This window comes from Arvicola amphibius, chromosome 7 (assembly GCF_903992535.2).
Source record: "Arvicola amphibius chromosome 7, mArvAmp1.2, whole genome shotgun sequence".
Classification (NCBI taxonomy): Eukaryota; Metazoa; Chordata; class Mammalia; order Rodentia; family Cricetidae; genus Arvicola; species Arvicola amphibius.
In genome coordinates this window covers 122,937,381-122,964,973 of record NC_052053.1, presented here as the reverse complement: position 1 = coordinate 122,964,973, position 27,593 = coordinate 122,937,381, and the positions used below count along the sequence as shown (strand labels likewise).

At 41.6% G+C, this 27,593-nt stretch overlaps 1 protein-coding gene across 2 annotated transcripts in view; it reads left to right on the top strand.

Annotated features, from left to right (window-relative positions):
* Scfd1 (sec1 family domain containing 1) overlaps nucleotides 1–22,419 on the top strand; it is a 65,338-nt gene extending 42,919 nt beyond the window's left edge. Inside the window, exons 16-25 of one of the 2 annotated variants that reach the window (XM_038336669.1) lie at nucleotides 1,538–1,608; nucleotides 3,254–3,333; nucleotides 6,782–6,844; nucleotides 8,481–8,556; nucleotides 12,513–12,566; nucleotides 16,148–16,200; nucleotides 17,972–18,005; nucleotides 18,557–18,622; nucleotides 21,346–21,414; nucleotides 22,227–22,419. In XM_038336669.1, coding sequence (XP_038192597.1) covers nucleotides 1,538–1,608; nucleotides 3,254–3,333; nucleotides 6,782–6,844; nucleotides 8,481–8,556; nucleotides 12,513–12,566; nucleotides 16,148–16,200; nucleotides 17,972–18,005; nucleotides 18,557–18,622; nucleotides 21,346–21,414; nucleotides 22,227–22,250 — 590 coding nt within the window. In that variant the 3' untranslated portion in view covers nucleotides 22,251–22,419. The other variant, XM_038336670.1, reaches the window with a different exon arrangement.
* The last annotated feature ends 5,174 nt before the right edge of the window (nucleotides 22,420–27,593 follow it).

Genomic DNA, 27,593 nt, shown 5'->3' with positions numbered 1-27,593 from the left:
GACCATTTGATCATCCAAGTATAAAGATAATAATAACTCATGGGTCAGAGCTCACAGGATAAAAAGAAAGCCATGATTCCATATAGAAAAAAAAATAGGTGACATAATTGAAATTTTATAGGATCTTTATGTAGTTTTAGAGCACTGTGTCTATTAATGAGACTTTGTCACTTTGACGGATGCCTGAATCAGTTTAAGAGGAAAGGTTTCAGAGGTCTGGTTCACAGTTGTCTCGTTCCATTGCTCTGGACCTGAGGTGACACTGAGCATCATGGCAAGTCACTGGTGGTAGAGCAGAACAGCTCACTCGATGGCCACCAAGCTAAAAGAGCAGTGTGTCTCTAGGCAGCATATCCCAGTGACCTGCCTCCTCCAGTTAGACCCACCTCCTGCCTCTCATCATTTCCCAATGGTGCCACGTTTTGTGAGTCTTTGGGTCAAGTCGCTCTCAAAGGCCTGTCAGCTGGCAACTGGTGCCCTAGTACACGTGCTTGCTTGGGACATTTCATGTTCAAACCATAGTACGTCCCTAAGATACTTGTTAGTTATAAAGGGAGAAGTAGGGATTTTACAATAAAGAACCATAGTAAATTCCTTGGTAGGTAATCTTATTTAGCGCTGTCAGTAATGAAATATACCAGAATGGTATAAACCTAAGAACTTGACTAAATCTGCCGCTGAGCACTCACATCCAGGAACTAAAGATAAACTGAAGAGTGTCTGGATTCTAAATCCTAGGAAGCTCTATGCTTCATCAGCTGTCACAGTTAAATCTAGTTCTACTATTATCTTTGTGTGTTTTTTTTTGTTTTGTTTTGTTTTGTTTTTTTCGAGACAGGGTTTCTCTGTAGCTTTGGAGCCTGTCCTGGAACTAGCTCTTGTAGACCAGGCTGGTCTCGAACTCACAGAGATCCGCCTGCCTCTGCCTCCCGAGTGCTGGGATTAAAGGCGTGCGCCACCGCCGCCTGGCCTATTATCTTGTAAATATATTCCATTTCATATTTTAATATAAAAGTGTGGTTTTCATGAACATTGTAGTAAAATAAATCTTGGAGAGCACAGGTTTAGAAAATAAGATTTTGGGCTCAGCTAGATGATTTCATTTAACCAGCGGATCTCATTAACCACACACCTAGGGCGGTAATGCCTCTGACTCAGACAGCCCTACTTCCCAGGTATCCTGAGGTAACGTGCAAGCCTTCCTTGTCATCTAAAAAGATGATGTTTATAATTGCACGCTTACCCTGTCTGTATCCCTTCTTTGCTTTTGTAGTTTGTTCCTGAGGATAATCTTAGCCTCAGGCAGTTGGGAGACCAAGGAGGTGCTTCTGTAGTGACTCCTCTAACCCCGTCTTTCCCCTGTTCAGTCTCACATGCTTGAGGTCTTAGTACTTCCTGCTTCATCTCAGCTGAATAAGAAACACATTTTGTTCTGTTGTATTTCTACATGCCTCGACTTTTAAAGTTCTTCTAAGTTTTAATTATAATGCACAATAATCACAATTATAAGTCGTTTTTCATTCCTCTTCCCATGTAGCAGGAACTCCGGAAGACAAAATGAGGCTGTTTCTTATCTATTATATAAGCACGCAACAAGCACCTTCTGAGGTATGTCCTTTGACACTGTTGAGAGGAAGGGGTGCTCATTTGCAGTTACCAGTTAGTTTCAAAATAGAAATAAAGGATCATTTATTTTTAAAAAATTATTAAGGCAAATTCTGTTTACTGCAGAATTTTATATCAATATTTTTGTCGCCACTTGGGAAGTACCTGACCACTTTTAAATGCTCAAAATTCTTCTGAAAAATAACTGTTCTAAACTAATTAGTCCAGTTTGCTGGGCTTTTCTGAAGGTTGGCTTCTTATAATTTTATACATTTAGATTGATTTAAACTAGTGACTGTTACGGAGCGTGCCCTGTTCTATGAACTGCAAGCATAAGAACCTCCAAGATAGCAGAGAGAGAATTCTTAGTACCAGTCTGTTGTTATTGTTTTAAGATACCATTGAGAGATAATTCTTAGTACCAGTTCGTTATTATTTTAAGTAAGTTACAAATCTTCAAAATATCACTAGCATGTTAAATTGGTGTTCACGTAGGGCCCTTCTACTTTGCTGCAGACTGCATTTCCCACTTAACTCTTCTGACTAATGTAGAAAGAGTGTGGTTCTTCTTTTCTAGAAAGAGCTTGCACATCAGTGAAGTTTTATCTGTTTTTTAGACTCTGATGTCCTATTTATAATATTTTAAGAATATATTTTCAAAACTTAATATAGCTTTAATTGGACTACCTGATTTTTAGTAAAGACTTTCATAACTCTAGTGATCATTAAGAGGCTTAAATCATGATTACCTAAATCAGCTTAATTGTCCTGGAAAAGCAAAGAAAGTAAGATCTCTGGTGGATAGTGAGCTTAAAAGTTTTCCTTTGGCAGGCCTGGGAAATGGCGTGGTCCGTCGTGTGCTTGCTTATCATGCAGGCGTGAGGCCCTGAATCTGATCCTAGCATCCATGTTTTAAAAGAAGCCAGGTGTGCGCCTGCAGTCCCCGCACTGGGGATGGGAAAACAGGAGGATCCCTGGGGCCTGCTGGCCACCAGTCAGGCTGACTCCATGCCTCACAGTTCAGTGAGAGACCCTGTCTCAAAGAAGGAGGCAGGGAGTGACTGAGGAAGCAGCTGACTTCAGTCTCTGCGCCCCACACTCAGACACAAGAACACATGCAGTCCCCACTTCCTTTCTGTAGCAGTCACCATGGTGCTAGGCTCCGTTAACTTACACTAACTCAACTAGACTTGCTCATCAGGGGATAAAGAGAACAGGAGGAAGAAACAATTTTAAAATGAGAGGACAACAGTTCTTCAGCCATGACTCTGAGTCCTACAGCGAAAATGAGAAGAGAAGCCTGAGGCCAGGCCCTCTCAGGCTGTGTCGCTCTCGATATTTCTGATTTGAAATATTTTTGGCCAAATTGAATCACTTCCTTAGAGCTGTTCTGAAGAGAGGAAGTCCACTTTAGCAGTAGAGAAGAAAGGTGGTGAGCTCCTGCGGCGTGAGGGAGTGTCACACTTAGGGGCCGCCTTCCCTCCGTGACTTGTGTCCAGACCCTCACTGGGGTAGTCAGCTCTACCTGGCGTGGGTGCCTGGCATCGAGACTCAAGCCTTTCTATTACAAATTGATTAATCAAGTAACAGCAGACGCACTTTTCTGTGGAAGTGTGGTGTTTATCACAGAGTTCTTTTCTTGTTGCAGGCTGATTTGGAACAGTATAAAAAGGCCTTAACAGATGCAGGATGCAACCTTAGCCCTTTACAGTATATCAAACAGTGGAAGTAAGTTGTGGCTCCTTTTCCTTTCCTATTACTTAAGGTCATAATTCAAATTTTGTTCCCAAGAAAGTAGGAACACCGGTAATAAGGCTGAGCAATGTCGTGAGTTCTTATGTCTCGTGCATGCATTTCCTTGTCTTGGCCATGTGCACAGCTTACAGCCACATAAAATAGAGACACCTTTTATCCTGGGACAAGCTCTGTATTTTCTTTACTGATTGAGTCAGAGACTGAAATCTTTTTGATCCAATGTTTCAAAACTACTAACTAGCAACCAGGACAATACCAAATTTAAAAAATTGTGCCAAGGAAATGGAAAAATTAATTGGTGCATTTATAATCTTCTAGTAGGAATATAAATTTTGATGATTTTCCAGAATGTTGTAAAAGGTTTTGACCCCCTACCACTTTTAAGGATTTATCCAAAGAAGTTATTGGAATCATAAAATTTTAGCAGTGAAAACCAACCTAAGTGTCCAGCAGTGAACTTGGTACTTTAGGCTGGCGTGGTTCACGCAGATTAATCCCAGCATCTGAGAGGTCAAGAGGGTGATTCATCACAAGGTCAATAGCAGCTTGGGTTATTTACATAGCAAGACCTGGCCTATCTGTCCATCCTTCCTACAATTGTAGCATTTTTATAAGATAGAATCCAACTGGATAACTGAAAATCATGATAGAAGATTTATGATTGGAACCATTTTGAGGATCCTGGAACCAAACCTCATGAATGCCAAAGGATGCTGTTTCTTAATTGGGAGCTTGATGGGAGGACCTGCACTGTCATTGAATTTACATATTAGATGTAAAAAGGAACAGTTAATACTCAAATGAAAGAATGGTGTTAACGATACTGAATGATTCAGACAGTCAAACTGAGTGATAAGATATTAGCCAATGGCTAGCTTTGCTTAGCAGAGAAAACTTCTGGGTGAGCCAAAATTAGGTTGACATTTGTACAGTGTGACCCACCTGTATGTGTTCACACATGCATACCTTTGGTCGTGTAACTGAAATGCACGCACCAGCCTGTAGCTCCACGTGCATCTGTTTTCCTTGGCTGCTTTTCAAATCTCTACAACAAGCATTGCCTTCAAAATGTTTTTTGCATCACTTTTCAGAAAATAGATTAATAGTCTCCATTGCGCATAGCAAAAGAAACACACCAAGATTCTTAACAGTGGTTTTTCTCTAGAAGGGGCTGTGGAGTGCCCTTTATTATCCATGCTTTCAGTGACATTTTGAACTTTTCTTCTATTTAACCATATGCTTGCAAGAGAAAAAGCGAAAAATAGATGAAAATAGTTGACTGTGGGGCAGTGTGTCATTGTTCTTGTTTTGTTAAATGTGAAGTTTACTACACAGTGTTTGGAATTATTGTGGGAAGGACAATTGTTTCATGCAGTTAAAATATGTTTAATCTCTAATTTGTAACATTTGTTTACTTTCCAGTTGTAAACAAATAAAATTTTAGGAAATTGAGAAAGATATAAAGAGGAAAAACTGAGTCAGCAAGATGGCTCAGCAGGTACAGGCACTTTATGTGAACCTGGTGACCTGAGTTCAGTTCCCGAAACCCTCTTTATTTATATTTATATATATATATATAATTATTTGTTTTGTTTATTTATTATGTATACAATATTCTTTTTTTTTTTTTAGACATAAAGCTTTATTAAAGGAGAGAGAGGAGAGGGGGGAAAGCAGATAAGTGGGGAGAGAGGCAGAAGCGAAGCTGCCTCTCCGAGAGGAAGATGGAAAAGAGAGTCTGTATACAATATTCTGTCTGTGTGTATGTCTGCAGGCCAGAAGAGGGCACCAGACCTCATTACAGATGGTTGTGAGCCACCATGTGGTTGCTGGGAATTGAACTCAGAACCTTTGGAAGAGCAGGCAATGCTCTTAACCACTGAGCCATCTCTCTAGCCCCCCACCCCCCGAAACCCTCTTAAAGGGAGAAAGGGAGACCTGACTCTGCCAAGTTGTCTTTTATTTAATTCCATGCATTCACCATAGCGTACATGCACATGAAACAGTAATATTTTTTTTAAAGAAAAGGAAAATTGTATTTGTTCCAGAAATCATGGTACAGCCTATAGTTCCAGCACTCAGGAGACAGAGGCAGATGTCAGGGACGTGGCCAGCCTGGGCTACGTAATGTCACTGTCCAGAGAGTAGGTGATGTTTGTACAGCCGCACTTTTTGCTGAGTCAGCGTTGCAGCTGAGTCACATTTCATCCTGCTTGCTCCAGCAGTCCGTCACCTAGAGGGCCCCTGAAGCTGGTGTTTCAGCCTCCTCCTGGTTAGGCTCTAGTAGAGAAAGCCCCCTGATGTTTTCTATTTATAGCTTTGTTTATGGCCCCATTTGTGACCAAAACTGAAAGCTTTGCATTTACTTTGGGATTTCTGTCTTGTTACTGTTAGACTTTGTCAGGACAGAAGGTGAACATTTTTAGCATTTTAGCTACTACGTTGTTAGTGATTCCTTCTTTTTTTTTTCACTCTTAAAACATCCTGTGGGTCTCTGCCCACCCCCTTGTGCACAGCATATGAAGTAGCTAAGAGCCATGAAAAAGATATGGATGATGTAATGTGTGTGGTGTGCTAATAGTGTGCAGTGAACCAGGACTGCAAAAAGATGCTGACTCTCATTTACTCATCTATGTTGCATTTTGTGCACATCTGTAATGGGAAGAACATACATCAGCATCTTGCAGCTGCTTACCTCAGTGCTGAGAGTCTTCGGGGAACTTCCGGTATTTGCAAATTGTGTAGAGAAATGTGAAAACATTCTTGGAGGGAGGTATATTTTTAAAATACACCTAAGTGCTATCTTTTCCTCCAATTTTTAGTTTCCCCAATCATACTTAAGAGAGATTCTAAACTTTTTAGAAAAAGTTGAAACAATAACCATGTGCAGTTACAGGTAAAACTGCGTGGTTTGTAATGTAACTGGAGAGAGCACATCTCTATGTAGTGACTGATGGGGTGGGCTGTGAGCTGAGTCCCTAGAGGAAATGTGGCATTTCTTCTCCTGAACTCCCCAAAGAACAGCCTGAGCAGGGGTCTGCAGGGAGCAGGAGTGTGTGCTGCCAGAGCAGTGAGCTGAGCTTAGCTGCTGCAGGTCTTTCTCCTGCCTGGGTTCTCTTGGTAATACTCACATAGGAAGAGGCTTCGCTTCTGGCTCCTGTTTGTTCCTGCAGTGCTGCTGCTGGGACCCTGAGCCTGGCACCTGCTGTGGTGTTCTGCTGCTGAGCTGCCCCCAGCCCTGCACTGGCATGTTTTAGGGAATCTCACTGTTTGAATGATGGCTGTAATATAACTAGTTGAAAAATAATTTTTTTAAAAAAAAAATCTGCACATCTTAGAAGTTAGCCAGTAAATCTTTTAATGCCAAGATGCTGAATGATAACTCTGTCCACTTGTAAGTGTAAACCTCCTTATTTCATAGGGCTTTTGCCAAGATGGCCTCAACTCCAGCCAGCTATGGTAGCACTACCACTAAACCAATGGGGTAAGTATGCTGATGATGTTGGTTCTTTGTACTCCAAACATTAATGTCTTAAAATCACAGTATCTGCCACCTTCCAAAAAATTTCCTTAAGACTTGCGTGAGTAGTTTTCATCTTCTCTTTAACATGTAAGGGGATGTCTTTCACATGGTATGAGCCGTTGGTCTCATATGCTTCTGTCACACCTTTCGGTTTTAGAAACTGCGAGTGAAGCTCAAACTATTTTGTATTGCTGTTGATAGCCATAACATAGATTTTTAAAGCTGGGGAATCACTCCTCACCCTAGGGCAGCTCTCAACCCGTGGGTCACAACCCCTTTGGGGGTCAAATGACCCTTTCACAAGGGTCCCATATATAGCCTGCATATCATATAATTACATTACAAACCATAACTATCAAAATTACAGTTAGAAAGTAGCAACAGAATAATTTTGTGATGGGGGTAACCACAACATGAGGAACTGTATTAAAGGGTTACAGCATTAGGAAGGTTGAGAACCACTGTCCTAGAGACCCCTGTAGCATTTGTGTGGTTTTCCAATTTGCTGAACAAGGCAATTGTGGCTACTCTTTTCTATATCACACATATTTCAAATTTCTAATTTATTTTTGAATCTGGAGTAAGGTATGAAGCCTGGAGGAAAGAATTTAGTTTCAGTGGTTTCAGCCCCCCTCTGGGTCGCTCTACGGGGATTCTGAACCCTGCCGCCCCACTCACGGAGGCCCCACTCACGGAGGTGCCTGCAGGAAGGACGTCCTTAGAGCCATGCGTCCCATCCTGGTCACTTCTCTTATTTCTGTTAATGGAGGATTTTCATCCTGTTCCTCTTAGTAACACAGGGGAAAAGGGGCAGGATAAGAGAAAGGAAAATAATTCCTATGATTTTAAAAAATAATTTGCCAGCATCGTGTCTTTAAATCATATAAAATACATAGAGCCTAAGGTTCCTTGCATATTTTGTATTTGAGGATATTAATAAAATATTATTTAAGAAATAATGTGCTTTAAGAAAATCTTGGCTAAACTGAAAACTGTTCCTAGTTTTCTTATACAGTGTAGAATTCTTCTTACAAAGCATCCTTTGATCCTCATATGAGACTGCAAAGCAGAACTGCTAACTAGTGTGGCAAATAATTGTGAGCATTGTTTGTGTTTGCTCAGAGTTCACCATTTATTGTGCTTACCATTTTTACATGGTCGGTTTTCTGTCCACGTGACAGAATCGGATCCAGCTGCTGTGATAGAGCCCAGCAGCACTTGACCTGTTTGTAATATTGACAGGCAGTGTAGTGTTGTGTGAGTGAACACCAGAAGCAAAGCTTGAATTACTGTTTTTCATCTGATTGTTTTTGCATTAAAACAATCAGAAAGGTGGAAGATTCTCAAATTATAATTTACCAAAATCTATGAATAAGGCTAAGCAATGAAGATGTTTATATTGTTTATATAAAACACCATTTTATTAAAGTAAAACTGCAGCAGTGATAATCGTAGAAGCGGAATACCCACAGTGTTGTTTATGGATAAGGTGTGGTACAGTGAGCAGCCGTGGTCAGTAATCGGCCACCACTGTTTGAGGAGCAAACTGCACAGCGGCTGATACTCAGTGTGTCTTCTTTGTCTTTCACCCTACTAGTCTCTTATCGCGAGTCATGAATACAGGGTCACAGTTTGTGATGGAAGGCGTGAAGAACCTGGTACTGAAGCAGCAGGTGAGTACCCTTCTCGGAAAGCATTTCTGCCCTGGAATATATGGCTTTAGGTGTCAGTGTTTGCTGGATTAGTATTCATCTCTGATTACTCCCATCCACACTGTAAATTCCTAGAATTAAGAATTTACTTACAAATCAAAGGGTGTGGACATTTTAGTTACTCCTAATAAATATTGCCAAATTATTCTCCAGCAAAGTCTGTCTGTCTAGAAATGTATGTTAAACTCATGGAAGCCCATTGTGACCCTGCACTGTCCTGATACCCAAGTGTCTAGGGGCACTTGCACTGTGGGGGTCTAGGAGGATTCAGAAGTAAGAGGTATCAAAAGAGACTGCAGAGATAGGGGCTTAGGATACTGTAACTGTGCTGCTTACATCTATAAGGATTGCTCTGGCTTTCCAAGAATGGAACTGGAGTCACTAAGCACCTTTACCTGCTTGAGCCTTTCCATCGGCACTAAAACGATTGTTTGGAATTATTTTTATCAGAATAAACATTGTAAACTATAAATAAATTAGACAAGAATTAAATTGACCAATAAGTTAAAAAAATTAATAGAATTAGCAGTGTTATGTTTACTAGGTCACTAATAAGAGCTTTTTGTATTTTGTTTTCTGGGCAGCATGAGTTTATACATTCTAAATATCAACCCTCACAATAGACAGTGGAATAAAATTTACAGACTTGAATGTATTTTTGTGAGAATAATTACACAAGAATGTAGTGATAATATAAACACAAAGTTGCAGAATTTAGAAATCACCACTGACACATCTTTAAAAAATGAATTTGCAGGAAATGAATTTACAAGCAATGGAAATGTACCAGCTAAAGCTGGAAAGACAAAGCTGGTTGCAGCGTGTGATCTCTGTTCAGGATTTATTATTTAAGTAAGAAAACTCAATTTTATGCAACTGAAAATTTGAACTCTGAATATTGTATAATAACCATTTCACAGTATAAGTGGATATCATAACACTACATTGTACAGTTTAAATGTCTAGCGTGCTTTAGTAAAGTGAGCAGGAGTGGAGATAAGATGTTGATAGGCTTCCTTTTAAACACAGTGGCATTTGGGACACAGAGTATAATATGGGTAGTCTGTCTAGCAGTGGCTTTATGGTAAGGGCTTGTCTCAACACGTTCGGGTCATAGGGAACGGATGTAAGCAGACTTGTACGAGTTTGCAGCTCTCTGGTGAAATTGAGTGTGTGTGGATGGAGATAGATGTGGACCCATATAATCCTAGTTTGTTAATTTTTATTGCTATGAATACACAGTGATTGAGAAGGAAAATCACATCGTTTTATGGCTTCCTCATTCATGATAAGAGCATTGGAACTAGTCTGTAATTTGCTTCTAGAACATTGATATTTATTCCCTAGCCTCTATAAATTTGGAGCATCTGCATATGTTCCGTCTTTACTCTTTGTCTGAACTCCACATAGGAACTGTCACTTTCCAGCACCCTAACTGAACAGCAGCGACCCTGTCTCCAATCCTGCTCCCATCATGGTCACCAGAGCATCTTCCCACACCCAAAAATACAAAGTTAGAAATGGCTACCATGGAGCAGTCACCCATGTCAGAGAACTAATTCTAGGAGACTTGGAAAACCTGCCCTCCTGTGGCTATGCAATATTAATATCTGAGGTTTGATTTTTATGAATATTTTTTTCTTATTTTTTTAAGGAAATTACATCATTAGAGAGGTTAACATGGGTTTTTATCTAAACCTTTCCAGCAACTAAAATCATAAAACCAGTCTTAGGGAATAGATTTCCCACTGTATATCTATTTTTTGATAAGTTTCTGCTTCATTTAGAACCAGATTTTAGAAATAACCCAAAAGTTATAATTTGTTATATGAATGGAACTCTGCCTTTCAAGTCTATATCTTAACCTTATGGTAATTAAAAAAAATCAGTTGCCAACTAACACAGTTGTGTTTTCTTCCAGACATGCTAGTCCAGGCCTCTAATCCTAGCACTGGTAGGCAGAAGCAAGTGGATCTCTGTACTTCCCAGGCCACCCAGGAAATTTCCATATGTAGCAAGTCCTAGGCCGGCCAGGGCTACATAGTGAAACCCTGCCTCAAAAACAAAAGAAAAAAATAGTGATTTACATTTTATTTCTAAACAGCAATGTCTGAGAATAAAGAGAAATATGCTTAGAACATTTTTCATTTAATTAATTTTATCTGTGCTTTATTCAGTGAAGTTTACAAACTCTGACAGCTGCTCTGTGCACAGAAGACTGGTGTGTTCTACTTGCCGTGGTCCAGGTGGCTACAATCCAGCTATCCAGCTATCCAGTTTTGCCTAGAACTCAGAGATCTTCCTGCCTCTGTCTCCTGAGTGCTGGAATTAAAGGTGTGCACCACCCAGCCAGTCCAGTTTTTCCTTCAGTAAAAGTTTGTCCCAGCTTTGCTTCAGCTGTCGGTTAGCACAGCCTGGAGTCTTAGGGAGTCTCAGTTGAGAACTGTCCAGGTCAGACTGGTCTGTGGCCTCGTCTATGAGAAACTATCCTGATCATGTGGGAGGGCCAGGCTCACTGTGGGTTACTGTACCATCCGTCTCAGGGGAGGTGGTCTTGGGCTGTGTGATAGCCAGCAAGCAGCCTTCTCCGTGGGTTCTGCTCTCCTCTTGAATTATGACCTGGAAGTGTAGGCCACATAAACCCTCTTTGCCGGGTTGCTTTTGGCCAGAGTGTTTATCCCTGCAACAGAGAGGAAACCAGAGCATAGTTCTGTGTGAAGAGACTCAGCGTGTAATAAATTTCCCCTTTGGTTACTGAGACAGGGATAGTCCCGGGACCCCAGGCTGGGCACTATCATAAGAGTCCTCCTTTCTTAGCCTACAGTGTGCTGGGATTGCAGGCATGAGCCAAGACACCCACCTGCTTTAGTAAATTATTAACTCGAGCTTTCGTTTACACAGAGAACAGCTCAGGAGTGACATTGGTGACATCGCCATTGTTTTCATAAGCATTGTGCCTTCTGTCTATGAAGATGTGTTTCCTTCCTGTTCTCTACAGCTGAAGGCGTCCCTTAGTCCATGGCCGTCTGTAAATACTGACAGGATGACGAAGCAGTAGTCGTTGATCTTTTCACCAGATATAGAGACCATGGGAAAACATGACAATTATTTGTGAGCTCTTAAACACTTCTGCTAGGAAGACATTTTTCTTAATGTATAACATACTTGTTGGCAAATGTATCATCATTTGTAGCATGGCTAGCACATACAGAGTGAGATTTAATTGTACCCTCCCTGAAAATCTCTTATGTACAAGAACATTCATCATAAAATTCAGCTTAAGTGCCCAAATTTCTAGTATTTTCAGACTTAAAAGGAAACTCCTGACTTGTTACGTGCATTTTCCATATTTCTCCATACTGCAGAACTCTAGCTGTGCATTCGTATTCAGAAGGGTGAGAGCAAGGTGTGGAGGGAGAAGGGGAAAGGGCAGCCTTCAGCTTTAGAAAATACGTTTTCCTGCCCTGGAGCCTGTGTATCTACTGTAGTATTTTGTACGTGTTTGAGTATTGGCATGAGCAGGCCACAGCATGTATGGCCGTCAGGAGACTAAAGGGCTCTCATACAGAATTGTATTTTTCAGTGAGAACTTTGGATACTTAGGTTATTTACACCTGTGACATCTTAATTATGTACATAAACATGCTGACCTTTCCGTTCAACACATCCTAAGTTTAACTATAGAGTGACTGAGGTTGGAGAGATGACTCAGCCGTTAAGAGCACTGACTGCTTTTCCGGAGGACCCGGGGTTCAATTCCCAGCACCCACATGGCATCTCACAGCTGTCTAATTCCTGTTTCATGAGATCTAACACCCTCAGACAAATAGCCACGTGGGCAAAACAAATTATTCCAAAAAACTAGAGTGATGAAGTTGTTATTCCAGCATCTAACAAAACACTCATGTCTTCCACAGAATCTACCTGTTACGCGAATTTTAGACAATCTCATGGAGATGAAGTCAAACCCTGTAAGTAACAATTAATTATGTAAATTCTTGGATGTATCAAACGGACTGAAAGGTGATAAATCCAGATTGACTCAGTTGGGTTCCTAATTACTACTGAGCATGTGCGAGAAAGTCCATAGTCCCAGTGGCATCTTTCAGCCACTGTCACAGATACACAGAATTGGGTTTTCTTGGCTACTACAACTGTTCTGACTAGGTCGCCTCTGAATTAAATATATACTAAATCATACGTGTTTTAATGTTAAGACATCCTAAAGAACACATTTTTATAGTGAAAAAGAACCAGTGACCTTAGGTGGGATAAAGTTGCGGTGGGATGCCCCTCTGTACCATTGGCTAATAAAGAAGCTGCTTTGGCCTATGGCAGGGCAGAATAGAGGTAGGCAGGAAAACTAAACTGAATGCAGGGAGAAAGAAAGCGGGGTCAGGCAGATGCCAGAGCCTTACCAGTAGGTCACAGCCTCCTGGTGATACATGGATTAATAGAATGGGTTAACTTAAGATGTAAGAGCTAGCTAGAAATATGCCTGAGTTATGAGCCAAACAGTATTATAATTAGTATAGTTTCTGTGTAATTATTCGGATCTGCGCAGTCAGGAAATGAACAAGCAGTCTCTGTTTACATGCTGTAAGGAGAAGCAGTGCAGTTTAAGGAAATTCAGTTAGGCGAGAAATAGTAAAACTTCTGAGTATTTCAGATGGCTCTAAATTCCTCTGGGCCCAACAAGTAAATCAAAAACAATTGTTGGCAGAATAAACAACAGATAGTTAGCTAAACTATCTATCAGCTGGGCGCTCACGGAGGTGATCAGAACGCTAGCACCGTATTTCAGCAGCGACAGCTAGCGAGGTGGTTTTCCAGGAGTCAGTGCAGATCGGCATTGTCAGAGCTTGCTTTAGTCAGTCTGCTGTAGACTTGGCGGTGAGGTGAGGACTTTAGACCTGAAGAAATGAGAACAGAATATTGAGACCAGTGTGACTCTTTTAGTAATTGTTAAAATATGGTTATGGAAACTAGCAAAAACAATTTTTAAATTCACTCATGTGGAAACTGAAACACCAGAAAATGTGCAGCTGCTGTTATGAAAATTATACGCAATAAACTTAAAAAGATTCTTGTGTTGAAGAATCTGTAAAGATGGTTGGACAGTGGTGGTACACAGCCTTAGTCCCAGCACTAGTGAGTTTGAGGCCAGCCTGGTGTAGAGTGAGTTCCCGACAGTCTCCAAAGCTACAGAGAAACCATAAAATAAAGAGAAAAGAAAAAAAAGGAACCAAATCTGTATAGATGGCAGTGATATACAGTGCAGTTGCAACTGACTTTTACTCCTAGACTAAGAGGCCCTCAAAAAAAGACGTGAGTTTATGACCTGTCGTCTTAGAAAATACCTCATTACACTCAGTGTCCATCTGAAAGGTGGCCCAAGCATAAGAAAGGTCGGAATACAAATGAATGCAAAACTCGAGGTGACAAGTGCATATAGGATGAAGGCCTCTTAGGTGATTTGTTATTGTTCCCCATCCTGATGTTCTGTGCAGACCACTATGATAAGCAGGTACTTATCAGCAAATTCGTACCGTCTGAGTCCTTTAATCCTCAGTTAAACTGCTAAGAAAAGTGCTGTTTTTATTATACTTGTGTTATAGACAAGGAAAATGAAAGATGAGGTCAGTTAACTTGCTAGGGGTTATACCACTGATAAATAGCAGTTTGGTGGGTTTCTGAGACCAGAGTTCTACCATTATACTGTTAGTAGGAACCATGTGCCCTTCACAGACTCAGAACTATAGAGGTCATTACAGGTCATCTAACAACAGAAGAAAGGAGCAGGAGACAGGTGGCCGCTTCATGCAGTAGACTTGAGATCCAGCCCTACTCCTCATCCTGGTCCCAGTCACAGCCGTTCCTTCCACAGCTTTACGATAAGCCCATGGATGGCTAAATAGGAATGAGTCTTACACAGATGTTTCACTTATCAGTACTCTTGAGTTCATAATCACAGACGGATCTTTTGATTAGAAGAGATACTTTTTCTGATTTGAAAGCATTTCATCATCCATCAGCTGTGTACGGTAGCTGTCCGCACTCCCATTCCTCTCTTGTTCACAAAGGACAGTAGGGTAGAGCTGGCAGGTGATAGAGAATGACTGTAGCATCTCACCTTAGCTGCTTTCAAATCCTGGAGCATGGACTGGCGTATAGCTCAGCTGGTAGACTGCTTGCCTAGCATGTGCAGGCTCTGGGCCGATCTCCAGGACCATGTGAACCTAGCATAGCGACAGGTGCCTGTACTCAGTACTTGTGAACCTACCCTAGTGACAGGTGCCTGTACTTCGTACTTATGAACCTAGCATAGCAACAGATGCCTGTACTTAGTACTTGTGAACCTACCATATGCCTGTATTCGGTACTTGGAAGGTAGGAGCAGGGGAATTTGGAGTTTGAGGTCATCCATGGCTACACAGTTGGAGGCCAGGCTAGGCTATATAAGACACTCTCCCATTCTGATTACATTTGTGTGTGCACACACATACATTACACATGTAGTTAGAGGACAACTTGTGGCGGCTCTCCTTCCGTCACGTGGGTCCTGGGGATCAAGTGCAGGTCATCAAGCTTAGCAGCAAGTGTGACTTGCTGGTCACTTACACTTGGTAAGTGTTCTTCTGTGTTGCTCTGAGTCCTGACCACCAGGTCAGGAAATCCAGCTGGGAGGGGTTTCCCCGAGTGACGTGTAAGGAGTCCAACCACACTTGGGGTGCTGTGTTGATCTAGTAGTGATTGAGTAGTGGCAGCGTGTGTGCATTTGTCCTTCGCCAGGTATCCGGGGCGGGGCTGAATTGTTCGGCTTAAAGACAGATCAGGAAGTAATCATATCATGAAGTAACAGACTGTACTTCACAATTCCTTTGCTATCAAGAAGCTTCCACTTTAGCCTAAAATTCAACAACTTCTGGAGACTGGAGGAGTGTGGACGACTCGCTCTGGGCAGACCTCACCTGGACTCACCTGAGGACATGAACTGAACGTTTTATGCTGACATTCGTGTATTTGTCTGTAGAAAGCCTAGTGCATTAGGTGGGGAAATGTTGGCCACACTTGATATCCAGTATTATCTAAATTTTTAATTCTAAATTCTAAAGTTGATCTGGTTCCAACATTTGCACATGAAGGACTGAGCCTCTTATAAGTATCTGTATACTCAGTAAAGTTCTGAACAAAACCCTAAACAAAAAAGTCCTAAACAAAGACCCTGGGCATTAAAACTGCACGTGCAGGTGGTTCACATCCTAGAGTTCCTACCTTTTTATTACTATTATTATGTGACCACAGAGAAGTCACATGGTCTCCTATCATCCCAACTTGCCCATCTAAAACTGGGCTAACAATAGAACTGCCATAGACTGAGGATTAGTGTGTGGTTTTGTGTAAAGCACTGGAAACACAGCTTAACACAGAGACAGTCATTACAATCTGTGAAATTGGAAGGTATGTTACGATCAAATTCTGTGCTGTACCATGACCTTCTAAACAGAAACCTCATAGTCATGGCAATGTATTTTATTTTTGTTTTTAATAGGAAACTGATGATTATAGATATTTTGATCCCAAAATGCTGCGGAGCAATGACAGGTAAGAATCTTTTCTCTTGGGTGGTATTTGTTGTATAAAGACAGCCTGCTTTCTACTAACATTCTGACTGTGGGAGACCAGTTAAAAACAGTGTATTTTAATCTCCTTCAGAGCTAATCAAGGCAATTATGATTAGTGTCTTACTGTTTTCCCTTAGTGTATACACAGAGAAATAAAGTTAGCTGCTTACTATTTGTGAAATGGTGTTAGCATAAACAAAATGGGGAATTTAGAGAAAGTATTTTTAAATGAATATGATTACTGGACTAAATGAAAGGAAAACTGTTGGAAACAGATGTTTAAGGTAGTGGTTTGTTGTGTGAAATCAATGTCCATGAGAAACAGCTTCTGTAAAAGCACTTTATGGCAACAACTCACTGTATAGAGTCTGCATTTTATGGAAGACACCATATGGTAATTGGCTGTGCTTATGTTACTTTTCAAGGGCTAATTCATGGTAGTAAGAAAAATAACCTAAAAGGCAGCTGACAGAGAAGGAAATAACTGGGTATCCCTAGCAGTAAAACTTTGGGAGCAAATCCCTTGCCTGTACCTGACGCTGAGACCCTCAGCACTTTGTATTTGTCCTTCTCCCAGGCATTCAAATCTCTGCGGGTTGTCGGGACCCGTGATCTAGCTGCTAGATTATTAGGTAATTTCAAGTGTTCTCTTTTCTGAACTTAGCAGAAGTGCTGTTACGTAAGAACTTCCAATAATAGCTATCACTGGCAAGAGAGAAATTTGACAGCAAATTATAGAACGGGGGAATGGGGACTGAGCACCAGTGGGACAGGGTTTCCCTTTAGGAGTGATGAGAATGTTAGATTGGATACACTAAAACCCACGATCTTGCTTCACAAGTGGATGTGTGACTGCCTGGACTAGTAACTCTTCCTGGCAGTTGGCTAAGCAGGAGCCATAGAAGCTGAGGACTGTTCAATCCTAAGTGTATCATATATACAATAGTCAGAAGGAATATTAGCATTGGCTAAAGCACACAGGCTCAGAGCTTTCTTTTTTGCGGCCTTTTCCTGAGCTAGCCTGTCCCAAACCATGGTTATTAATAACTCGTGGTACTGAGTTATTTAAGTCTCCTGTCTACCTCTCAGTGGAGCTATTGAGAATTTTGATCAGGTGGCCATCTAGCCATTTCTGTGGTGTATGGATTGTTTAAGCAGGCTGTAGACGTGAGGAAGATGGCAGAGGTGTGCTCAGCTAAACAGTTAAATTCTCCTTACCACGCTGTCCATGCTTGTTTGTTTAATACTCAAGTGTAGCTCTGACAAGTGAAGGCTTGGAAAGGTGTGTTTAGTAAAGAGTTTGTGGATGCCAGTGAAGTGTTTTCACAATATAGGACCTGTGATAAATAAGAGGCTAGAGCAGTATGTCTCCTCCCATCATCCCTTCTATCCTGAGGAAGATGCCCACAGGCTGTGTAATTGTTTGACCATGGTGAAAATTTAACTCATGACCTGCTTTATTGCTTCACCTGGTCCCAGCTTCCTTTCCTTGGCATAGATGCTGTTGGTCAGCCTTCTAGAATTCATGTCAAAGTTGCTAGTAGGTCGTCCCATTCCCTTTTAGACATTGAGATGTCTACCTTCTAGCTCCTTCCTCTACAAAGCTGAAGAACCCCTGCTTCCCAAGAAGGTGGACCTGGATACCTTCTTAATGCTGCTCACACGTGCACATGAACATGTTTTCCTATACCCGTCTTTCCTGTAATAGAAGCCAACGATGAAATTTTCAGTGCAGTTTCTCTTTATTGCAGCTCAGTTCCTAGGAACAAAAGTCCATTCCAAGAGGTAAGTTTTATACAACCTTCTCTGCTCTTAGATAATTAACAGTAGTCCTGAGGCAGAACGAGTTTGTCATGAGCATAGTTTGTGATCAGTGCTTGGCCATTCAGGTAAACCCAACTCTGCACATCCGGGATACTGCCATCACGTCCTCAGCGCCCCTCTGCTGCTCTGGTTTTCTAAGAATGACAGAATAGCAGGAGAGGAGTCTTTTGTATTGCAGTGAGAATTTTACATGCGGATTGCAGCGTCTGTGAAGATGTGAATACAGACACTTTCTCCTTTTGAGTGCCATGCTGAAGTTGTACCATGGGTTTTCCAGTCCTGCCTACAGCAAATAGTAAAGATTCAGAGCTAACCTTCAGCAAAAGCATCCTGCCCTCAGTTGCTATTGTTTACTGGATGATGCAGTTAGACTTGGAAACAGCCCTGGATTTGAGTGCAGCCTTCGGTAGCCGTATCTCAGTTTCAGGACAGATCCCAGACTAAAGGCTGCTGCTTGAAAATTAAAATGCTTTAACTGCTTCTTCACCTGTTCCTTCCACTTGCATTTTTAGGCCATTGTCTTTGTGGTAGGAGGAGGCAACTATATTGAATATCAGAATCTTGTTGACTACATAAAGGTACAGTTGGGTCATCTCATTCTATCACTTGGTGGGGTCAGTCTCGTTGTCCAGCACCTATCCTGACCTCTGCATAACTAACTACTTTCTAAGAGGTGTCGTTTAAGTTCTGTGTGTGAGCAAGACACAGTGGCACAAGCCTGGAGGCCAAGACAAGAGGATCACTTGAGCCCAAGAGTTCGGGGCTAGTCGAGGCCACATGGCATGATCTCATCTCATAAAAATAATAAAAATTAAAATGCCATGTATAGAGAAAATTGCTGATTTGTTTGTTTTCCTGTTACATTCATTTTTCTACTAAAATATGGACTAGAAAATAGTATATCATATGGATATTAAGTATTTGGGTGCTCCCGTGATATACTTTTAACTATTTAGAGACCTCAAGCTCCTATTCTGAGTGTTGTCTCCTTTGAGGTAATTTATAGAATTCATTTACCTGACTAACACATGCTTTACCCTTCAATCATATTAACATCAATCAGCAACATACTTCTAAAAAGCATTTCAGGTAGCAAATTAGAAATAATGGAATCCTACCTTCAAGACACAAGTGACAGAAAACTAAAAATACATGAAGCAGGAAGCCTAATTTGAATATCAAAAAATCTATAAGCTGGGGAATTAGCTATTGTTATATAATAAAATGACATTTTATAATTATTCAGTTTTTGTTGAAGTATGATTGGTCATTCTTTACCTAAGGCATTAATAGAAACTATGGTATAATGGGACCACACACCTCCCAGGAATTCTCAATTGTTTGTCTTCAATTATGCACACGAATGTATTTTTAAGAATCAGTATCGGGGCCCCCAGTCTTGTACACAAAAGGGCTTTATTTTACATGCACACATATGTGCAGGCTTAAGAATAGGTTTGATTTGGAACATTTGGTAAGCTAAATTTCTTTAAAATTACACCTGATTTATTAGCTAATACAAGTGATTAGTGTTTTGCTACTTACTGTCACATAGCTGTTATAAAGGAGCTACAAACATGGCGCGCTGAGCAGAGCAGGCCTCTCAGCTGGTCTGCTGCGGCCCTGTGTCCAGACCTGGACAGAGGGGATCTCGTTCTGTGCTAGGATCCAAAGTAGACGAGGGCAGCCTACACTGATGTACCAGCGTTGTGTGCTAGGAAGTGGAAACGTAAGTGGTTTGTGACTGGTTTCTGTCACATTCTTTTGGTTTCTGCTGTTCGATACTCATGGAGCCTGATTTTGTTTACATGGCCAGAAAGAAGTAAATGGCTTCTACATGAGTAAGACCAGGGTTCTCCTTACTCAAGCATCTGTAGACTATGTCTTGGTGAATGAAGTGTGTCCTGTACTCCTGGGCTGGTACTTCAGCATGTTGTCTGCCCTTGCAGGAATATTCTGTATGGCATCAAGAGTCCCAGCCATGTGACCTTTTGCACTTTGCGTACCATCCCTCCCCCTCTTAAATGTAACTCAGCATGCTCTTGTATTTGTTCCCGCAGATGGGCCAACTAGGACTGGGTTTATTTTTATGTGTGCACCACACTTGTACATTGCCTGCAGAGGCCAGAACAAAGCAACAGAGCCCCTGCGACTGAAGTTACAGACAGTTGTGGGCCGCCAAATGGTACTGGGAACCAAACCCCGGTCCTCTGCAAGAGCAGCAGGTGCTCTTAACCACTGTTCCATTTCTCTAGGCCCAAGAACTGGACTTTTGGTTTGTTGATTGGTTGGTTAGTGTTTGTTTGGTTCGTTTTGTTTTGTTTTTGCTTTAAAATGGGGTCTCACCCTGTCCCTCAAGCTGAACTAGGACTTGAGGCAGTCTTCCTGGCCCAGCCTCTCAAGTGCTCTGGTTACAGCCCTGCCCTCCATACCCTGCTTTTAAGTCACCTTTTGGGCCACTCAGTTTATGTGTCACCGAAAAATTACTTTCCCTTGTGTTAAAGCCACCATCTTGTTTCCTTTTTTAAATTGATTTTATTAAGCTCTACATTTTTCTCCCGTCTTGTTTCTTGATGGATTACCAAATGAATTTGATATAAATTTTGTGTACTGTAAAGAGGAATCTTAACTCAGCTTGATGATAATGTACTTAAAGAGTATGGGCATAAAGAACTGACCTCACCAGGTGTGGTTGTGAGGCCTGTCACCCGGCTCTCAGCAGGCTAATGCAGGGGGGTAGAGAGTTCAAAGCCAGCTTGAGCTAAATAACAAGATCCTGTCTCAAAAGAAGAAAAGGTAATAAATGAAGTAGTTGCCTGAATTCTCTAGTAGAGAAATTTTGTATTTGCATCCTAATAGTCTGTCTACTTCAGAAATAAAATTCAGGTAGAATGGGATGCATTAACAAGTGCGGTATTACACAAGACTGAAGATACAAGCCGACATCACCTCTCAATATTTCCTTCAGGTAGCACAGGTCGCACCTGGAGGCAGTAGTTATCTTCGACTATATAAGAGAGCTGTCGGTCCTGTGAAAGACAACAGTGCCCGCGTGCCATCATTACTTCTTGAAGGAAGAAAAGGGCATCCTCGTGCCCACTTCACCACCTCTTTCCTGTTTAGGCAGTTTAGGACGGACACACAGTTTAAATAGACCACCACCACCACCACCTGACAAACAGCTTTCAACAGTAGCGCCTCCCCCGCCTCGAATGCCCAGCAGGCTTTTTTTTTTTCCTGAGAATGCTTACACTAACTCTTTTTCACAGTTATATCTGAGTTCTGTGTCTGCTTTTTACAGGCAAAGCAAGGCAAACATATTTTATATGGCTGCAGTGAGCTTTTCAATGCGACCCAGTTCATAAAGCAGGTAAAGTGTGCCCCTGTAGTTTTCTCTCGGAGCCAGCACAAGTTGCTGTTGGCTCTCTCTCCTTTGAAAACTATCCGTTATTCAACTGAATTTAAATCAGCTTAAACAAAACCTCCTTTTGCTGTAAGTTTCTCCATGGATATAAAGTCAGCTCTGGTAAGTAGCACTGTTAAAGGGTTAAGCCGGGCAGTGGTGGCGCACGCCTTTAATCCCAGCACTTGGGAGGCAGAGGCAGGCGGATCTCTGAGTTTGAGGCCAGCCTGGTCTACAAGAGCTAGTTCCAGGACAGGCTCTAGAAACTATGGGGAAACCCTGTCTCGAAAAAACCAAAAAAAAAATAAATAAATAAATAAATAAATAAATAAATAAATAAAGGGTTAATAATCCCAACTCTTTTGAAAAGGTGATTATTTAAAATTGAAGTATACAAGTAGGCCAGGTTGAATTCAGCATTTCCAATATTCTGTCCATATGTCTGCTGGTGGGCATATCATAGTTGGGTCTCAGAACTCTTGTTGATCAGCAGGATGTGCTCAGATGATGTAATCGTGTCCACTTTGAAAGTTAACAGAGCTGTAGCTGTGTCCATTTTCCTATTGTTCTTTAAGGATCGTTCCCACTAACGTTCTCAGCAATTATAGTGATCTTAGCTTTTTTTAAAATTGGTGTGCCGATGGCCTGATCAGCAGTGTCTGAATGTCAGCATTGGGGATTGGCAAAGGACATGCAGCGTCTCTGTCACTCTCAGCCTCTCGGAGGTCCCTGTGATTTCAGGGACAAATTATATGTATAAATTTTTTCTTTCATTTTAGCTGTCACAACTTGGACAAAAATAACACAGAAGAACCGTAGTGGAGCAATTGGTTTGGATAGATGTAAAAGGAGCCAGATGTGTCCTCCTCCATCACACCTCTGACAGTGCAAACTGTCAATCATTCATTTTTAATAAGTTCTATACTTCATAGACTGTATACTGATTAATATAATAAACCATTTCAGAAATAACTCGGCTTATTCCTGTTTGACAGATGAAAGTGTGCATTGGAAACAAGGAGAGCCCTATGGGAAGACCCTACAGTTGGTTGGGGGTTAGGGAATCAGTCACACACTCCAGTGTTCCTTGAGGAATCCCCTCCATATGTTTTCATAACTCTACCTTCTCCAGTGCTTTCCACACTGCTTCTGGATCTCTAGGTGGAGACTTTAACAACCACCTTACTGTGTCTTCCTCCTCTGGCACGCCTATTTACTTTATCAGTAAAGACTGCTGTTTATAGTGCAGATAGAGCAACATGTGATTTTCAGTGGACAAAACATCCGTCCCTGAGAGCTCTGAGTAGCAAGTAAAAGTGTGCAGCTCCAGGGAGAGCAGAGGCTGCTCCTTCTCTAGTCACCTCAGATCAGACACCGAGACTCGATAGAACCGATAGTTACAGTCTGGAGTGAGATCTGTGCCCGATGTAATGAAACATCCATTTCAGGAGTTAACGGCACAGCAGAAATGTCTGCAGATCAGGCACAAAATTTGGAAGTATATATTAAGTATATATTAATAAACTTTCTGCACTCAGTTACTGACTCTAATTCTTCAGTGAACCTGCAGGACGTTTTAAATGCTGGTCCTGCTGTGCAGCCGTTGGGATAATGGAGTCTTTTCACATCACCATTTACATTAGGACCCAGTACTAATGGTTCAGAAGACTGTTGGGCAGTAGAGGCGTAACTTTCAACTCAGTATGAGAAGACGCTGGGATGAATGACTGGAAAACACCACACACTAAAATACACCATCTTTCAGTCGTCTTTATAGTGCAGAAGCACGGTTCAAAAGAGCAGGAAACTGTCTGATACTTGTCCATCATGAAATAGAGAAATCCAAATTGTAATATGACTAAGAAAGAACCAGAGAGATGGCTTAGCGGATGGGGTACCTGCTGCTAAGCCTGATAGTCTCAATTAGATCCCAAGGAGTCACATAGTGGAAAGAGAGACTCATTTCCCAAGCTGTATTCTGACCTCCATGTGCACACACAACAAAATTTTTAATGTAAAAATGTTTGGAAAAAAAGAGGAAGTACTAAAGCGGAATCAGTGACAGTGCTGTGTGCTGAAATCTGTCCCCTCAAGGCTCACAAGTGAGCCTGATCCACCCTGAGACTCATGGCCCTCAGCGAGGTATACATACAAGCGAGCTCATAAGAGCGGGAGTCTGTATAGTGTCTGGTCGTCTATCACCAGTCTGAGAGGAAACACTCGCCATCTCATCCACAGCGAGGCTTCCCCAGAGGCCAGCAGAGTGGCACTCTGGTCTTGGACTGTGAGAACGTATCTGTTGAAATAAGCACATTTGCTACCTTGTTAAGGCAACCTGAGCTCACCGATGCAGAAAAGTGATGAGAATAACACGAAAAGACACAAAACCCGATCTCAGGATAAAAAGAGGCATCAGTGCTAGGACCACAGATGTCCGAGGAAGTGTGGGGAAGCCAGTTCCCTATGCCAGGATTGAGTGGTAACCACCAGATTTATCCTCCCAGCATGATCACTTTAAAACTGAACAGAATACGTGGAATAGCTGCCTTTGAGATACTGGAAATTTAACAAATCTTGTAGACCCTACAGAGAGAAAGTTGGGAGATTTAAAAGATTGCCTCCACTTCTGTGTCAGATGTCATTATAGCTAGAAATCATTAGTCTCTTGTTGAGGCCGTTCAAGGAGTCAAGATAAATGGGGATGGCCATAACACTCATAACAGAGAGAAGAGCTGCGTAGCTCAGGTTCAGCAGAAGTGCTGCTTATTCCACAGAGGACTTTGTGTATCCGGGAAGAAGGTATTTGACTTTACACAAACAGTGGTGCTGGGAACTGAACTTGAGTCCTCTGCAAAAACAGTGTACTCTTGACTGAGCCACCTTTCCAGCCTACAGAAACAGTTTAAGAATATTTACTAAAATATACAAATTTTACAAGAATATTTACTAGGACTTTCAATATGTTTTTTTTAATTTACTGAAATTTTAAAATAAATCAACAATAGACATCTAGAGCAATTTTCACAGGGTTAGATCCCCAGAAAACAGGCTCAGACAAGGACCGGCAAGCTTAGTCAGTTTAGAGACTTGATCAACACCTGCGGGAGAAGGGCAGGGTGGCCATCTGAGGCACAGCAGACCCACAAGAGAATTCCAGATGAAGTTGAAGCTTGCCCCTTTTCACAGCCCTTCACTTGGCCCGTGTTGTGCTGCAGAAGCTGTGACCCGCCATGCCTGTGACTGCATGGAGGAGTGGAGCGGGGAAGGACTTGAAAGTGTAGGAAGTTGCAGAGAACGCGACATCAGCTTTGTCTCACCCTGCCTACACCAAAGCAAAGCTCTGTCCTACCTAAAGCAACTAAAGCAGGACTTCCAGAGAAAATGGAGACCTCCCAGCCAAGTTCAGCTGTAGAAGAGCTAAACCGTATTCCTATTTCCTCAGTAATGGAGAAGTTAGCATGACTAACATTTGCTCAGAAAATCCTTATCAGGTAAAAACTGTACAAAAGGTATAGGCGATAACCATTTCAAAATAAGTTGGAAAGAAGTAACTTTACCAATAAAAAATAATTTCCAAACCTGCAGCTGCCCCACAGGTCCTTCAGCACACTTCCAACCACCCCATTTGGTACCCAGACTTCTCAGATCCTCCTCCAGGGTCTAACCAAATGTGTTCTCCTGACCTCACTAGCCACACCTTATCCTCAACCTGCCAGATCTAGCCTGGGTTTCACAACCGGGAACCTGCCTAGTCTGGCCTTCCCTGCCTACACCACAAAGGAGCTCCATGTTTGGGCCAGGATCCTCCCTGCCTAACCCCCAAACCAAAGGACCCCGTCAGACCAGGCTTAGAACAGAGACAAATCCTATCCTCCAGTCCTAGCCTCTGTCCACTTGACTTCATTCCACCCAAGCCATTTCTAACCTCTAGACCATACCCGCCAACATCTTCTTCCTAAGCTGCTCTGTCCATAACAAACTCAGAACTAATAAAAGAAGTTGGTGTTCCCAAATCTCATCACAAAAATTTTTGCTATGTGAAAGATCATGCCTGTATTATCGACCATTACTGAAAGAGAAAAACTTTCCACAACATAAATAGACTAAAAGTATAATATCCAACAAACCAAAGTAAAGAAAATACAGGAAGCATTTTAGGCTGAGGAGATGAATGAGAGCATAGCAGAGAAATGGTAAAGCCATAAAAATACTATTGAGAACAAACACCACCAAAAAATCAATAACATTATAACCACAATTAACACACACATTTCTATTATAACTTTAAACATCAATGGCCTCCACTTTCTAATCAAAAGACATAGACTGACTAAATGGATCCAGAAAAAAAAATCCATCTATCTGCTGACTACAAGACACACACATCTTGGTTTTAATGATAGGCACTGCCTTAGAGTAAAAGGATGGACAAAAGTACCTCAATCAAATGAGATCAGGAAGCAAGAAGGTGTCACTATCCTAATAGGACAAAATAGCCTTCAAATTAAAACTTACCTGCAGAAATAAGGAACACTTCATTCAACTCGAGTATAGTTAACCAAGAAGACATTTTTATCCAAAACATAATTGTACTGAATTCTGGGGTGTCCAATTTCATTTAAAATCAATCTATTACTGGATTTAAAGACAGATTAACATCAATTAACAGCAGGTGATTTCACTATATACAGCCTATTGCTATTACTTTGCTTGTCCCCTAGAGGTAGAAGGTAAGTCTCTGTTGCTGAAGACACTATGCACTTCAGTCACGGTGTAGAGACTCCTGAACTGGAACTAGCTGGAATGCCTCCTCCCTGAGGACTATTTTTGACTGTACCAGAAGGCACTGTGCAAGCATTGAAAGGAGGGAGGAAATCAACAATCCTACCCAGCTATGATGCCTATGAACCACATCAGTGATCAGCACAACACAATAACCCTTAAGGGCACAGAAGTGGCGCACACACCTTGGAGGTACCCAGCAGCTCTCTAATTGGACTTAAGACCTGCTCAACAAAAGGGAAACCATGCCTGTTACTGGGAAACCAGCTAAATATTCAGTACTAGTGAAGTGGATTTGAAGGAGACTGTAATAATTTACTAAACAAGCAAAATCCCTAACATCAATCAAAACATTTCTCCTTATACCAATAGATAAGTGTAGTTTTCACCCCGCATCAAAGAAACTTCTCTTTGCAACAGATGGAGACCAGCACAGAAATCCACAACCAATCAAAATACAGAGTTGTGGAGCCCAATCCCAGTGGACACAAGTACAAGACAATCCTGGACTCGGAGCATTACAGAAGACAGAATGCAAAGATTTAAGAGTCAGCTTCAGGGAGTTTGCTTTGAGATTGTGTCTCCTAGGACTGTCAGAAGCAACACCCAGAAAGTATTGCCAAGACAACTGCCCAAATAAGAGCCGAACAAGGATGACACCAGTGGACATGCCAGTGTGGGCCAGGAATAGCCCACCCATGAGGCCTCAACCCTACACAGCTATAGGCAACTGAGGGATGCTGGGAGGGGAGAAATGGTCTTCCCTAAGAAGAACACGCCAATTGGCTATCCAATAACAAATGGTGAGCCCTGAAAACAAACATCCAAGTAACGGGATAAGAACTAAGCAGCTGTTTAGTAATTTATATGTGTATGCATATATGTTTATAAATTCAATAACAACTCATGAAAAAAAGAGGCCATGAACTTGAAGGGCATACGAAGGGATAGATGGGAAGGTTTGGAGGGAGGAAAAGGAAGGGAGAAATGTTATAATAATACTATAATCTCACAAAAAAAATTAAACTAGTTTTCAAGATTGCCTTAAATTCACATACTTTGTCTTGCTAGAGGCAAAGAGGGTTATTGCCAGGATTTTGCGGTAGGAACCTTTCCTTGGTCCTATAGCAGTTCACGGCTCTCTCTTTGTATAACTCTTTGGTGACAGCTAGACCTTTCTCAGACATAGCTAGCTCCCTCTGCCCATCCTGATATGGATTACCACCATGGTCACCCTAAATATTGCCAGGGTCATACAGGCTAGACAGATCAACAGAGCCTATACCAGCATGCCCATAACTTGGCTGATCCAGAATAGTTTTATCTGCCTCCGCAAATGGACTTCACCTTAGAGAACTGGTCCC